Here is a 15,925-nt window from a genome sequence, read left to right on the forward strand (position 1 = left end):
GGGGAGGTAGTGAGTGAGTCGCCTGTGCTGCCCCCGGCTTCGCTCTCTGCCGCTGCCTGGGGGTCGGTCAGCAAACTGCCCCGTTTATTTAACCTCCCCACACACACCCACCCCCCCCGACACACAGGGGTCTCCCGGCCCGCCTGCCACTGGCGAATGTGTCAATAAAACAGAAGCCCCCTCCCGAGCCGTGTGCACGGGAACTTTATAACGGGAAATGCCAGAAAGTTCTCCCCGGCTCGGCCCCCGAGTGCCCCCTGCCCCGGTGGAGAGTTATGTGACACGGGGCAGCATCCCTGGCCCTGCACCAAGCACATGTTATACGGCGCTGCATGTGCTGGGTTAACAGCTGGTACACTCCCGGTATAACCCCTATCACCCTCGGGGGTGATGTGACACGCAGGCGGGGCCGATATCCACCCCGGGGCACGGGGGCTGGTGCGAGGAGCGCTGCATGCCGGGAGTGCTGAGGTGGCACCGGGTGCCGAGGGGGCATTTAACCAGCTGCCACCTGTGCTGGGGGGTAATGGGGTTCCCAGAGGGGCTGGTGCGGTGCAGAGTAATGGGAGTTGGAGTGATACCGAGTATAACCCCTTGGGACCCGGCAGGCAGTCTAAATAATTCCCCTGCAAGGAGGGCACCCTGGAAGGCAGCTCCGGTACCCCAACACCCCCCCCCCCGGTTTTGATACTTAATACCCCGCACAGTAACACGGAGCGGGGCTATTGGTCGCATTGCCCCCCAGATGTTCTACAGCAGCCCAACATCGAATTGTCAATCTCCTCATTGCGTTCGCAGGGGGTTAATAGCGGCATTCTCTACATGGCATTCCAACCGCCCTAACCCCTCCCCTGGGAGCAGGATCTCCTCACCACTACTCCACCCATCCAGCCAGCCAGCGCTCTCTAATCTGCTTGTCCTTTCTCCGCAGGCGCCTGCCCCGGCTGCCCATGGACTTTGACGGGCGAGTGTGGCCCCTGGTGGGTGGCTTTGGGCGCTATACCCGCCTAGTGGCCGCCGCGTCTTGGTTGCCCAACGTGGCCCTGGCTCTGGGGTTCTTTTCGGAGCTGCTGTATTCTGCCCCCACGGGGTATCAGTGCAGGGGCGACCCCGGTGTAAGCAGCGGACCCTGCGATGGCAACAGCACCGGCCCGGCACCGGGCAACCGTTCAGATAACTGCCCCACCGGCTGGGAGTACGACCCGCAAGGCTGGCTTCAGAACAACATCATCACGCAGGTGGGTGCTCGTCTTACCGCGGGTGCCAGTCCCGGCAGCAACAGGGCAGCAGGGTTGCTATTACAGGAGCAGACAGGACGGGGGCAACGGGGGGCAATTAGCCCGAAGAGCCGCTCACTGTGACCCCGGTAACCGTTATACGGCGCTGGGTGATTGGAGAGGGTGTGTGGACATGTGACTTTAATGTATGTGCTGATGTATGGTCTCTGTGTGCTGAAGTATGATGTGTACGTGTGTGTGCTGATGCATGTTCTGTACACGTATGTGCTGATGCATGTTCTGTACATGTATGTGCTGATGTATGTTCTGTGTATGTATGGTATGTATGTGCTGATGTATGTTCTGTACATGTATGTGTGGATGTATGATCTCTGTGCTGGTGTATGTTCTGTACATGTATGTGCTGATGTATGTTCTGTATATGTATGGTATGTATATGCTGATGTATGTTCTGTACATATATGTACTGATATATGATCTGTATGTGCTGATGTATGTTCTGTACATGTATGTGTGGTTGTCATACTGTGTCTGTGCAGGAGTGACAGGCGCAGAACACGTAAATTGTAGTAATCGAAGTTAACTGTTTGTCTGCTGTGGCCGGTGTGTGTACGCTGCGTTTTGCCCCCTTATGGGGTAGTTTTGGGGGAGGGTACATTGTAAATGCTGATTAACTCTTTGTTTACTGTTATGTTTGTTTGTGACGTTTGCGTTTCATGGTTTGTGTCGCGTGGCGGGGAGGCAGCGCTGAAGATGCTGTTTTGTTTGCTGTTGCTGTATATTTTTGGGTTGAAAATCATGTTTGAGGGCCCCGGTACTCTGCCCCTTCCTTAGTGACCCCTGATAATATGTCGCGCTGACCCGAGCTCTCAAACCCTTTCCAGATACTTGTTATGATCACGCGTGTAACTGCAGGCATCCCCGAGCCCAGTGTCTTGCACCTGCCCTGGCAGCGGGGTATTAGAGGCAGCTGGGCAGCCAACGCCTTTGTAACTGCCCGAAGCTTCCTGTTTGAATGGCGGTCAGCGAGCGCTCACAGGCTTTGCTGCGGTTTCCTGCACGGCGTTTGCCCAGATTAGTAGGAGTTGTTCCTGTAATGTGTTATATAGCGCCGTCATATTCCGCAGTGCAGTATTTATGATGAGATTATGGGGGTTACAGCAGAGCCCCCTCCCCAGAACAACAGGCGGTGGCTGATGGGGGTAGATGTGTTCATCCAGGGGGTAGATTGTCCTGCCCCCCCGCCATCAGCCCATGCGGTTTGGCCGGTGTTTGTGCCGCGCTGGTAGTAGGATCTCCCAAAATGTGTAAAAACTGCGTCACGGATCCTGGTGGAACTTTGTCATGTTGTATGTAGATGATGTGGCTTGATGGGTGAAATAATAATGTCACGGGGTGAAATAATAATGTCACGGGGTGAAATAATAATGTCACGGGGTGCGTTATGTCGCTGTGATTAGTTGACGGCATCGGAGTGACCCCCCGCAGAGACCTGTCACCCCATGTCATGTGTGATGTCATAAAGAACCCCTGTACTGTGTGATATGGCAGCGCATGATCGCACCGCGTGTTTGTTGTCTATGTGCCGGCTGTGTTTCACGGGCTCGCTGCATGTGGCGGTTCCGGCCCCCAATATCTTGTGTATGGGGGCAAACCCTGCATTTTCAAAACACATTAGTTATAAATAAGATGCATATAAAATCACACGGTTCCTAAACTCGCTGTGGGCGATGACATCATGTAAAGGGTATCTTACGTATGAAACGAACCCTTATTATTTATTGTTTTATATAGCGCCATCATATTCCGGAGCGCTGTACAATGGGTAGACGGGACACGACCGGTAGTGTGTAGCGGAACGTTTTGTCACAAGTTACTGCGTAATGTAATGTGTGAGTGCATGGAGGATCACGGGGGGGGTGTATGGGGGTTAGAGGGGCTGTGGGTGAGGGGCAGGTGGGCAATAATCGGGGTCAAAGTGCTGGAGAAAGCGGGGCTGATAACCAGCTAGGCAGAATCACCGAAGTACCAAGAATTGTCCTCAAAGCTACGAGCCGCTCGGAGCATGCGCAGGTTCACGAGGCCCGGTCATGATGAAGTGTCACCCCGTGGCTGCAGCATGTATGTGTTATAACGGCACGCTGAGTGTAACCCCGTGGCTGCAGCATGTATGTGCTATAACGGCTCGCTGAGTGTCACCCCGTGGCTGCAGCATGTATATGTTATAACGGCACGCTGAGTGTAACCCCGTGGCTGCAGCATGTATGTGCTATAACGGCTCGCTGAGTGTAACCCCGTGGCTGCAGCATGTATATGTTATAACGCCTCGCTGAGTGTAGCCCTGTGGCTTCAGCATGTATGTGTTATAACGGCTCGCTGAGTGTAACCCCGTGGCTGCAGCACGTATGTGTTATAACGGCTCGCTGAGTGTCACCCCGTGGCTGCAGCATGTATGTGTTATAACCTGAATGAGCTCGTCCCTAAAAAATACTTATACTCAAACTCACAAAACATAACATACACCGAGACAGATGCTCTAACGAGATTAGAACCTGTAACTTTCCGCACGGCGAGTAACGCAACTTACCTGCGTGCCACACTTCCAACGAATGGATCTGCTCGTCCGTAATACAAATACTCAAATTCGCCCAATCTGAAAACATAATTTTACGTACAGGGCTCAACGGGATTAGAACCAGGACCAACCTGCATGGGATGTAACAAACACTGCCGCTGCGCCACCCTGGCAACAGACAAAGCTGCTCGTCCGTAATACAAATACTCAAATTCGCCCCCCCCCCGAAACCATAATTCTACACACTAAGCAGTTAGACACACTAAGCAATAGGTAGTGCACCTTTTAGATTGTGTGCATTATGTTAGATGGTATAAGTATTGGTGCATCACACGCAGGCGTCATATGTTCATGGCGACGAAGAGCCTTCAATCATCTGATGGTGTAATGGTTAGGTGCCCTGCCTGCCATATGTTGCGGTCCTGGTTCGATTCCCTGTAGCTCCGTGGGGAGCATCCAGCCATGTGGTGGTTTGAAGGTTCGGTGTGTTGTGTACTCGATGCTGCGGTCCCAGTCTGGTTTCGCTTGAAGATTCGGTGTGTTGCCTACGAGATGATGCGCTGATAGCTTGCTTCCGTGTGGTTCGGTACAGCTACTGACAATGTCTCTGTGCGTACAGTGGTCTTACCCTGGAAAAAAAAAAACGAGTGCTGCCGTATTATTATTATTTTTTTTAGCATTTATAGAAAAAAAGCATAAAAGGTGTTGTGTACTACCGACTGGCTCTAACCCCCAATCATCCTGACCCGCACATACGCACTTTCACACACCACCGAACATACTCAAACGTCTTACACACCGCACCGAACATACCCATACGTCTTACACACCGCACCGACCATACCGCACCGCAACCACTCGCCAGGCCTCACGGGGATTAGAACCAGAAACCAAACCGCTTGGTAAGTAAGTACACTTGACACCTGCGCCACCCTTGTGGCAGACTGAATTTGCTCGTCCGTAATACTTATACTCAAATTCACAGAGTCTAAAAACATAACTTAATGTTCTTAGTCACAGGACTTCCTGGGACTCGAACCCAGAACTCACGGCACAGTGTGTGACACACGCATCACACGCGCCACCTTCGAGATGGAGAAGAGCTGCTCATCCCTAATACAAATACACAAATTCACCCACTGGAAAAACATAATGTTACAAACATCCACCCTTACATGCAGGTCGCACAGGGATTAGAACCAGGAGCCTCACGCATGGTGAGCGATACACCTAACGCACGTGCCACGCACACGGCTGGATGGCCAACCTCGTCCCATCCACATATACTCAAATTTACCTACTCCAAAAAACATAAAATCATACGTTATACAGGAATCACAGAGATTAGAACCAGGGGCCAGGAGCACGGTGATGAACACAGCTAAGACATGCGCCACCAGAACCATGGTGCAAAAGGGCCTTGTCTGTTATACAAATACTCAGATTCACCGACTCTGAAAACATAACATTAGTTTATATACAGGATACATGGAGAATAGAACCTGCATCCACTTGTATGGATGGGGGGGGGGGTAAACGCACCAAACACCTAGACCACCATCTCAACTGGGTCAGGAGGTTTGCCAGTTCCACAAATACTCTCATGTACCCGCTCTAAAAGATTAAGAAAAAGATCATACAGCAGACCGGCGGGTGAGAACCAGCAGCCAACCACACGTTAGGCAATCCACTTACCCATCACACCATTCTACCACACGAGATGGGCGCCCACCGGCTCCACATATACTAATATCTCCCGACTCTAAAAACATTCGAAATAAACCGGCCATGAAGCAAAGTGGGTTAGAAGCACTATATAGTTACCTACGGGAGCGAAGCGGGTTTGAACCATAAACCAGTCACAGTTGAGGCGATACACCTAACCGTTACGCCACACCACGACATGGCGTCGGCCGCCCACCTGCTCTACATTTACTCATACGGACCCCCTCTAAAAACATAAGAAGAACATGCAGACGCGCTACACACGTAGATCCAGCTTTCATGGAGTTTAGAACCAAAATACTTTTATATGGTTAGTAATGCATACGATGTCTGCCTGCTCCACATATAATCATATGCACCAAGTATAAAATGATACAAATACACAGATCACACCTAACATCTACACCACCGGCGCAAATTGATCTTTGCTGGCTGCTGTTTCCACAGCACAATACTCTGATGTACCCGCTCTAAAAGATTAAAAATCAGCTCATACAGCAGACCGACGGGTGAGAACCAGCAGCCAGCCACACGTTACACAATTCACTTAACCATCACGCCATTCCATTACAGGAGATGGGTGCCCACCGGCTCCACATATACTAATATCTCCCGACTCTAAAAACATTAGAAATAAATTAGCCACGAAGCGAAGGGGGTTAGAAGCGCTATACAGTTCCCTACGGGAGAAAAGTGGGTTTGAACCAGAAACCAGTCGCAGTTTAGGCGATACACCTAACCGTTACGCCACACCACGACATGGCGTTGGCCGCCCACCTGCTCCATATTTACTCATACGGACCCCCTCTAAAAACATAAGAAGAACATGCAGACGCGCTACACACGTAGATCCAGCTTTCATGGAGTTTAGAACCAAAATACTTTTATATGGTTAGTAATGCATACGATGTCTGCCTGCTCCACATATAATCATATGCACCAAGTATAAAATGATACAAATACACAGATCCACTATAACGATTAGACTTGGGCACCAGGAGGCTCTTCGTGCTAGTCTTCGTGGTTGTCTTCAGGGGGGGAAAAATCTTCGTATTCCATGAATATTCGCCCGTTCCTGTCTTCTTTTCGGGCGAATATTTTCGCGGACATTCTTCGTGCTCGTTTCCTCTTCGTTTTCTCCCGGCTGCGTAGCAGGGGTTAATACGGGGTTAAGAACACATCGGAGCCGCAGCAGCAGATGCGTTCGCGCCGTGAAGGTACGTGTGCGCGACTCTATTGGTCGCCGGAAGGGGGCTGGTCTGGCATCAACAAATGAATTATTTAATTTTATTTTAAAGTTATATTTATTGTTTACTTTATTATATTTATTTAATGTTGTAGTGCTACCCTACCCAGCTATACCTACCTACGTGCACTAGTATACCTAGTTTAGCTAAATTTGATGGGACAGGACTGGAAAAAAGCAGGACTGTCCACAAAAATGTTGGGTGTGTTGGCAGGTATGCAAATGGAAAAATGTGGGACAAGAACTAAAAAATAGCTTAGGGTTAATGTACGGTTATGTTTAAGATTATTAGCAGTGCACTGTTTTGGTTAAAGATGTATTAGGTCTAAATAATAATTAAATTTTCATGGGTGTTAAAAAAAATTAGGGGTTTATTGAATTTTATTTTAAAGTTATATTTATTATTATTTACTTAATTATATTTATTTAATGTTGTAGTGCTACCCTACCCAGCTATACCTATGTGCACTAGCATACCTAGTTTAGCTAAATTTGATGGGACAGGACTGGAAAAAAGCAGGACTGTCCCTGAAAAAGTTGGGTCTGTTGGCAGGTATGTGGATGGAAAAATGTTATAGGGTGAAGTGTGAGTTATAGTGTTAATGCTAGTGAGTGTAGAAGTGAAGGCCAGGACTTCCAGAGCTCAGACACTAAGCCCTAGCGTAAGCTGGCTACACCGGCGGAGGTAGCAGGCGTTGCCACACCGCAAACAGACGCAGCCAGGGGGAGAAACTACCTTGAACATTAGAGAAAGACAAATAACTTTCCAAGCTAAGAGCTGGGTAACCCAACTTGGGCAGATTGAATTTAAGAAAGGCAATCTGCTCCATCAGATGAGGTGCCATGCGTGAGCGCTGTGGACTCAGTATGTTTCCAGTCATAGAAAACACGCGCTCACTTTGAACAGTGGTTGGCGGACATGATAGTAGCTGCTGCGCAACCCATGAGAGTGCAGGCCACACACTCTTCTTTTCATCCCGGTAGCTAAGAGGATCAACATCATTGCTAGCTTTCCCTTAATTCTTGGATCGCAAAGGCACGCTAGCATCATTTCGGGACTCTCTTCCATGCGTTTGTGAAGGTGTACTTTTAGCAGATCCTTCAGCTTCCTGACTATGGCTGCTACGTCAGGATGTAGAGTGCCACCTTGAACAGCCTCACGGTTTCCAAGGAACACATCCATCTTGCTGCCTAGATGGGAGAACACTGGGATTACCTGGGCCAGACTGGCAGTGTTTGAGCTTAAATTTTCTGTGGCGTCCCTGAATGGTTTAAGGACTGCCACTAGCTGGGCGATCACTGTCCAATCCTCCCTATTCAATGGAGATGTAATCCCAATATTGTGCTCTGAGGCAAGATTATGGATTGCCCTCTGCTGCTCCAAAATCCTCTCGAGCATGTCTAACGTGGAGTTCCACCGTGTACTGACATCCTGACGTAGGCAGTGTACGGGAAGACCTGACCTCTCTTGCTCTTCCCTCAAAAGTTGGCTAGCCTTAACACTATGGTGAAAGTGCCCAGCGATCTTTCTGCAGCGGGACAGAACTACTGCTGCCACATTAGTTCCTTCTGACATTGCTGCCTTCACTACAAGATGGATGATGTGGGCTGCACAGCGCACACCAACAATATGACCATCTCGCAGCGCTTTCACCATATTGGCACCTCCGTTAGTTACCACAAAACCAACTTCAACATTGGTGCCCGCCTCTGCTCCCACCCAAAGGCTAAACATTTTCCTCATCGCATGCAGAATGTTTTGGGAAGTGTGCTTTTCATCCATCACTTCTGCATGGAGAAGGAAAGATCGGTAGCCTGCTGCAGCAGCTTCCTTGGGCACACCGGGCTGCCACCAGTGTGCTGTCAAAGAAAGAAAGGCATGCTGGCCGCTAGGTGCACTCCACAAATCTGTAGTGAAATGAACAGACTGACCAGCAGCCTTGGAAAGCTCCTCTTTCACTGCTGCAACACAGGACCGATACAATGAGGGGACAATGTTCCTGCTGAAAGTGGAACGTGACGGAACTGTATATTGTGGAGCCACAGCCGCCATCAATTGTTTGAAAGGCTCCCCTTCGATCATAGAGAAGGATGCCCCTCCAACAGCAATGAACTGACCAATCAGTCGCGTTACTTTATTGGCCTGCTGTTTGGGCATTGACCTTTTGGATTGGAATGCCACAAATTGTTCCAGGGTGGGCTGGACATGCAGTGCTCCAACCTGCCTTGGTCTCTGGCTGCCAGCACTAGTTGCTGCTGCTGCTGCTGCTATTGGCTCAGAAGAAGAAGCTGTTGGGGTTTTTCCACGGCCACCAGCTATGCTGCCTGCACTAAGTTTTACTTCTGCATCTTTCCCCAATAGCACAGCGTTGTGTTGAGTGCTGAGGTGATGCTTCATGCTAGCACTGGTAAAATGGCCAGACACTTTCCCTCTGCTTATTAGCTTCCCACAATGTTTGCACTTTCCATAGCGCCCTTCTTCAACATTTTCAAAGTGCTCCCAAATTGGGGCGCGCATAGCCTTGGAGTGTGCCTTGGGTGCTGTTTCTACTGCTCGGGGTGGATGAACAGCGGCAAAACTAGTGGTGGTGGCACTGGTGGTACCAGTACTGACCATAGTGAGACTGCTAATTGTTTTAACTCTATCAGATTTGGTAGGTTTTGCTGCTGGTGGTGGTGATGATCGTAGCAGAGAAGGTGGAGGCTCAGGGGAAAATTGTGCACTAGTCATTTGGACACTGCTCCCCGAGGAATCTGATTCCTGACCACTCATCTCCTCTACTTCCTCTGGCTCATAGTCAAGTTCTTAATTAGCCAGATCGAATGGAATTCCTGCTAGGCTGGAGCTAAGACTGATATCGTCGTGAGACTCGTGACTAGTAGTAGTGCGAGCAGGAAGAACAGACTCTGCACTTGGCCTCTCAGTCTCAGGCTCCTCTGCTACCTCGCTAGGTGGAGTTCCACTATGTGTAGCCCTCTCTCTAACTGTCTTTACAAAAATATTGTAAGGACTTGCTAAGGTGGCTTGCTAGAGGTGCTAGGAGGACATGGCATGGCGGTACCGGTGGGAACAGAAGGCGCAGCACTAGTGGTAGTAGAGGTGGTGGTGGTTTTCCCTACGAAGGAATGAGATCGCTTTGGTTTGGGACCCCTCTGAGTCTTGCTGCTATTTGGCTCTGCTTGGTACCTTGCATGCTGCTTGTGGATGGGGAAGATGCTGCTTGGGGCAAAAGGCATTTATTTTTACTCACTGGGCTAGTAGAAGTACTAGTTGTGCTACCCTTTAACTTTGAACGTGCTTCTGGTGCTTTAGGCTTTCCGTAAAAAACCATAGAGCTAGTGGGCCTAGCAGCACTACTACTGCCTGCTTTTGGTGCCTTTCCTTTACTTGATGATCCTTCAAGCAATGCTTCCCCAAATGATAAGCGAGAGCTTGGCCTACTTGGCCGACTAGACTGATGCAAAGGCTGCATCTTAGAACTGGTGGTGGTGCTGCTGGTGGTGGTGGTTGATGGAGCTTGTCCCTCCTTAGTCCCAAAAGGAGGATCCATTTCAAATTTTGTGTTGTGTGTGTGGTGTAGTGTTTAAAACTAAAAAAAAAAATATATGCTTTTATGCATATCCTGGGGATTAGAACCCAGAACTTTTCACACAGTGAGTGGTAAACCCAACATGCGTGCCACCAACCCAACTGGGCTACTGTTGTCTGCCCGGTGTACAAATACTCACACGCTCCCACCGTGAAAATATAAACATAGAGACGGCCACACGAACACTCGTAAGGAACCGAACCGCCATCCTCTGGAGCACGGGGAACGCACCAAACCCCTACACCACCGAGTCATTGGATGTATGATGCCTGCCTGCCTGCCTGCCTGCCTGCCTAACATACACTCATACACAGACCCTATAAAATGATAAACACAATCACCGGGATTCAAACCAGCGACCGTTATATCACAGGTTACGCACCTAACCGCTACACCACAGCATGACACGCGATGGTCCCCCAGCTCATATACTCATATGTACACACTCTAACATGTGACACGCCGTCACTATAACACACTATATGGACAAAAGTATTGGGACACCCCTCTTCATTATTGAATCCAGGTGTTTTAATCAGGGCCATCGCCCCAGGTGTATAAATGAAGCAATTAGTCTTTTTCTGTGTAATGCTCTAGCAAACAAGACGTTTTGGATGATGCGCTGCTTCCTGCTTTGTGGGAATAGTTTGGGGAAGAACCTTTTCTGTTCCAGCGTGACTGTGCCCCAGAGCACAAACTAATCTCCATAAAGACTCGGTAGGGTGAGTTGGGAGAGCCCTGACCCCAACCCCAACCCCAACCCCAACCCCAACCCCAACCCCATCAAACATCTTTGGGATGAAATGGAATGGAGACTGTGAGCCGGGCGTCTTGTCCGATATCAGCGCCTGACCTCGCGAATGCTCTACTGGATGAACGAGCAAAAATCCCACAGAAACTCCCAAAAACCCCATAGAGCAGTTGCCCTCCCCCTTAGCAAACAGCTCCACGGATCGAGCCGCTTTCCAAAAACTTTGTTTGTTTTCCTCTCCATGCTGATGGAGTAATACCCAGGCGTGAAACGCTCCCAACAGATTAACCCTTTGAACTCCGGTGTATATGCCAGGCTTTACAAACTAAACAGCGAGCTGCCGCAAGACGAGGCGTTTAACTGTGCTCCCCCTACGGCGCCATCATATGGCTCAGGGGTGTCCAACCTGCGGCCCTCCAGCTGCTGCAGGACTACATCTCCCACAATGCTCTTTTAGCTAAGGGGCTGGCTGAGGAGGATGGTAGATGTAGTCCTGCAGCAGCTGGAGGGCCGCAGGTTGGACGCCCCTTTTTATAGTTCATCTGGCATTTAATGTATTCCCCGACGACTCTTTAGGAAGCACGGGTTGCGCTTTATTTCTTGGTCTGCCAGCACGGCGGATGTCTCATTGTGTCTCTCTCTTGGCAGTGGGACCTGGTATGTGACAGTCGCTGGAAGGTGCCGTTGGAACACATCTGCAACCTGAGCGGCTGGCTCCTCGGCTACGTCGTCTCCGGATTTATCTGTGACCGGTATGCGCTTCCTCCTGAGAAATCACCGCGTCTCTACCTTTCATTTACCCCGACAGAAATAGGTTACTGGGGAGTCAGCGCCATTTATACATATGACGGGGCTGATGGGCCCCAATAGAATTGTTGAAGGGAATGTATTATGTGAAAATAGTGTTTATGGATTGCTGCGGTTCTCTAATATGTTGGCCCATTAATGATCTGGTATCACAGCAAGTGCGAGGGGTTTATTCACTAAGCCGTGAGATAGAACATACAGGAAGCACTCCCCGGAGTCTTTGTGTTGTGAGAAATACTCGGTGGGTTCCGGATTCTTGAGTCTTCGTGGTCTCAGGTTCTTGTCTCTGATCTGCAGGATTTTGTGTGTTTCAGATGGGGACGGCGCACTGCCTTCATTTTGTCCCTGGTGCTGGGGCTGCCCCTCGGCGTGGCGATGTCCTTCTCGCCCGGGTACGTCAGCTTCCTCCTCCTGAGGGGCGGCTTCAGCGCAGCGCTGGCCGGCATTTTCCTGTCCTTCTACATAGCGAGTAAGTGACACCAACGCGAAATGATGAGAGCCCCCAGCGAGTGACCCTGCGGGGGCTTCTTACGGTTTGGGGGACAGATTGCTGCATGCGCCCCCTGCTACCTCCTCGGGTATCCCTTAGTCCACGGCTCGGTGTCTCTTCCCCTCCCCAGGCTACCTCCGGGATGTTTGCTTTGGGTGTCTCTCATGAGGTGACATTGCTTTGTTTGCTCTCGGCTTGGCTGGGACATTGGAGGGGGAGGGGGGAGTAAAACAGGTGAATTGCACAAAAAACACACAATATAATAATTCACTCTTTTCGCTCTATTATCCTGTCTGCGTGAGTTAGTCGTAGACGGTCTCTTTAGTGTCGCTGGGTTCTGCAGCTGTCTCTACTACAGCCGCTGAGCTTCTGTCTCTTTTGCAATGCTACGGATGAGTCTCCCGGCACTGTCGGCTGTCTCCCGGCACTGTCGGCTGTCTCCCGGCACTGTCGGCTGTCTCCCGGCACTGTCGGCTGTCTCCCGGCACTGTCGGCTGTCTCCCGGCACTCGTGTGTTTACCGCTCTGTCATCCCCCCGCATACTTCATACTGCTATGTATTACCGCGGGGTCTGTGTATAAAGTGGCACCAGAATTGCTCCCCCTGATCCCTGGCTGGACCTGTCCTGTCCGTCGGCACACTATTTACATGTCTTTCTCTATACCTCTGGGGGCTTTGGTTTAGGGGCAGCCGGGGCATCTCCCCGTGGTGTGTTGGTGTAGAGTGTCGGTGAGAAGTGAAATATACTTTGTGTGTTTTATGTCTCTGCCAGGGCTGGAGCTGTGTCCCCCCGGCCACCGTCTCATGGTGACAATGATCGGGGGCTTTTTCTGGGTGGCTGGAGAGCTGCTGTTACCGGGTCTGGGATCTCTGTGCTCCGACTGGAGGCTGCTGCAGGGAGCCATCACCGGTACCCTGCTTCTCTTGGGGACGTACTGGGGGTAAGTATCTGCAAACAGCACTCGGTGATAATAATGTATTGGTACCGCACGGCGGGTAACAGAAGCGTTCATTTATACCTCCTGCCTTTCCAGCTGCCATACGCTTTTCCCGGAGTCTCCGCGGTGGCTCCTGGCTACTCAGCAGCTGGAGCCATGCAAGGCCAAGCTCCTCTTCTTCTCCAGGGCAAACGGGGCAGAAAGCGGAGAGGATCTGTCTGGTCCGGAGGGTCTGTTCACAGGTGAGTCGATTATCTGCAAGGGGCACGATTTAGATGACACACCCCAAACATACGTTAACTGCGACCTCGAGAGCGAACCTATCCCATGTTGCGGATCAATGGAGGGACGGCACGTTTTAGCCCGGTGGGCATGTAAAGCCGAGTGTGGCCGTCCTGCCCGTGTTTCATATACACGCATAAACCGTTATCACAGTCACTGGCCGTACGAGGTCGTTACAGGATCAAGGCTTCTGAAAGCGGAGCCTCCCGCCTGTCAACGTGATTTGTTGTAAAATGTATTGTTTTTGATGTCGCAGAGATTGACTCCACCTGCGAAGGCTTCCCGCGGCCGCGTTATTACACCATCTGCAGCATCTTGGGGACCCGTCTGATCTGGAAGAACACAATGATACTTGGCTTCGCCACGTAAGTGCATTCAATTTATGTTGTTGGTTTCCATGAATGGTTAGAACTCCTGTGCAGCCTCGTAGGTTGGTACTGAGTACCGTCAGCACGTTGCATCTCTGTTTTGTGGTTGGGGACCCTATCTGTTCAGCACTGAAGGGGCTGCCTGTTCAGTGGACTCTGTAGATAAGGAGCGCGTCTGCTTTATCCGGTCCCGGAGCCAAACGTTCCCCGTCTGTTTCTCTGCAGGTTCATCGGCTGTGGCATCAAGCCCTGCTTCACCCGGAACCTGCAGACGCTCGGCCCGTATATTACGTATTTCTTGCAAGCTGGGAATGAGCTCCTGGCCTGCGCCCTGCTCTGCATCTCTGCCAACCACTGGGGGCGCCGCAGCGTCCTCCTCATCTGCACCATCCTGACGGGCTTCTGCTCACTCCTGCTCCTGGCGCTCACACAATGTACGGCGAGCCACCTGTCCGTCTGCTCCGTACCCCCGCCATCCGGTCCATTTCCCCAGTAATGATGTTTGTCTTCTGCAGATCTGTTCTCTGGAGCGTCGGTGGCCTTATCGGTGTTGGGATCCCTGTGTGCGCATGCCATGGTGATGCTGAGTGTCTTCTATGCCAGCGAGGTGCTTCCAACAGTGATCAGGTGAGGAAGAGTACCTCAAGTCACTCGCTAAGCACTTTAACGCACACCCGGAGTGAAGTCTCAGCTCTCAGATCCTCTTGATGCTGCTGTGGCGGCCACCATGTTTTCTGCTTTATCCACAATAATTTTAGCAGTTCTATAGTGGAAGGCGGATTGCGGGGGCTCACAGCCCCTCCAGAGACCCCTAAGCCCTATTTACATGTTGTAGGCAGAGAGTGAAGGCATTGTATTGAATGCTGGTACCCAGACAAGTTACAAGAGCTGGACAAATGTTTGACTGTTTCAGCAATCCCCATAAAATACAAAAAATACTATTCTTGTGTTTTTTTCCTCACCTCTGTCATCCCTGCTGACGTTCTCTTTTTCTCCCGCACAGGGGCTCTGGTGTGGGTTTGATTTTGGGGATCAGCATGGTGGGCCGAGCCGCGCTGCCAATCATCGAGCTTCACCAGAAATCCGGCTTCTTCCTGCACCACGTTGTCCTTTCGTCCTTCTGCATTCTGTTGGTTCTGAGCCTCCTTCTCCTGCCCGAAACCAAAAGGAAGAGTCTCCCGGAAACCCTGCGGCACGGAGAGAACTTACGCCGCCCGCCGCTTCTCCTTACCCCCAGCCAAGACTCAGTACCGCTGCTCGCCCACGGCAAGACCCGCACAGACTACAACCCTGACAGCTACGCGCGGCTCGCGAGTGCAACGAAGAAAATGCTCACTCGGGACGCATCGGGATCCAAAAACGCGGAGGCAAGGACGCCTCTGAGCAAAGCCTGACCAGCAGAGTGCGAGGTGAGGAAACGCTCTAGACGTTCTAATACTGCCGGCACAAGGTGGGATATCTCATCCAAGGACTAGGCCGTGCCCAAACGGTCACCCAGATAGCCTTATCAGGAGAAAGACACTTCTAAGGAGGCGAAATGCAGCAAAAAGGCTTTATTATACATACAAAATGATCATAAATTTATCAGAGCGCTTTGTACCTCAGACAAGCATTGGGAGCAAAGCCCCCCCAACAGTAACTTTTTGTTCCAATGTGTTCTCCGTGCTTCCACGTCCCCCTCCTGACGCTAAACCAAAGCCCACCACCTTCATGCACGAGGTGGAGACCTGCGTACAACGTGCAGCTCAAGCATTCGCTTCCTTCCACAAGTGCTACTTTACTCCACATTGTGCCTATTGAGCTATAACATGCGAGTCCTTCTCCTCCACCGAACACAACAGGGAACAGTTAAGTAACAAAACACCCGTTATTATATAGAAACACTTAGACATAGTGACTTTTGTTTTACGGAGGC

At 50.7% G+C, this 15,925-nt stretch overlaps 1 protein-coding gene across 1 annotated transcript; it reads left to right on the plus strand.

Moving 5' to 3' along the window:
- The first annotated feature begins 867 nt into the window (after nt 1–867).
- SLC22A31 (solute carrier family 22 member 31) lies at nt 868–15,640 on the plus strand. The gene is made up of 9 exons (XM_053449193.1): nt 868–1,238; nt 11,774–11,877; nt 12,247–12,401; nt 13,195–13,363; nt 13,457–13,602; nt 13,899–14,007; nt 14,236–14,444; nt 14,526–14,637; nt 15,014–15,640. Exons 1-9 carry the CDS (start codon nt 951–953, stop codon nt 15,402–15,404), a joined length of 1,683 nt encoding a protein of 560 aa, XP_053305168.1. The 5' UTR covers nt 868–950; the 3' UTR covers nt 15,405–15,640.
- The last annotated feature ends 285 nt before the right edge of the window (nt 15,641–15,925 follow it).

Source organism: Spea bombifrons, chromosome 10 (genome assembly GCF_027358695.1).
Source record: "Spea bombifrons isolate aSpeBom1 chromosome 10, aSpeBom1.2.pri, whole genome shotgun sequence".
Classification (NCBI taxonomy): Eukaryota; Metazoa; Chordata; class Amphibia; order Anura; family Pelobatidae; genus Spea; species Spea bombifrons.

Coding starts and splice junctions, on each gene's coding strand:
- SLC22A31 (XM_053449193.1), top strand. CDS start 951: ATGGACTTTGACGGGCGAGTGTGGCCCCTGGTGGGTGGCTTTGGGCGC. Junction 13,603..13,898: donor TCCGGAGGGTCTGTTCACAG/GTGAGTCGATTA, acceptor TTGATGTCGCAG/AGATTGACTCCACCTGCGAA. Junction 14,445..14,525: donor GCTCCTGGCGCTCACACAAT/GTACGGCGAGCC, acceptor TGTCTTCTGCAG/ATCTGTTCTCTGGAGCGTCG.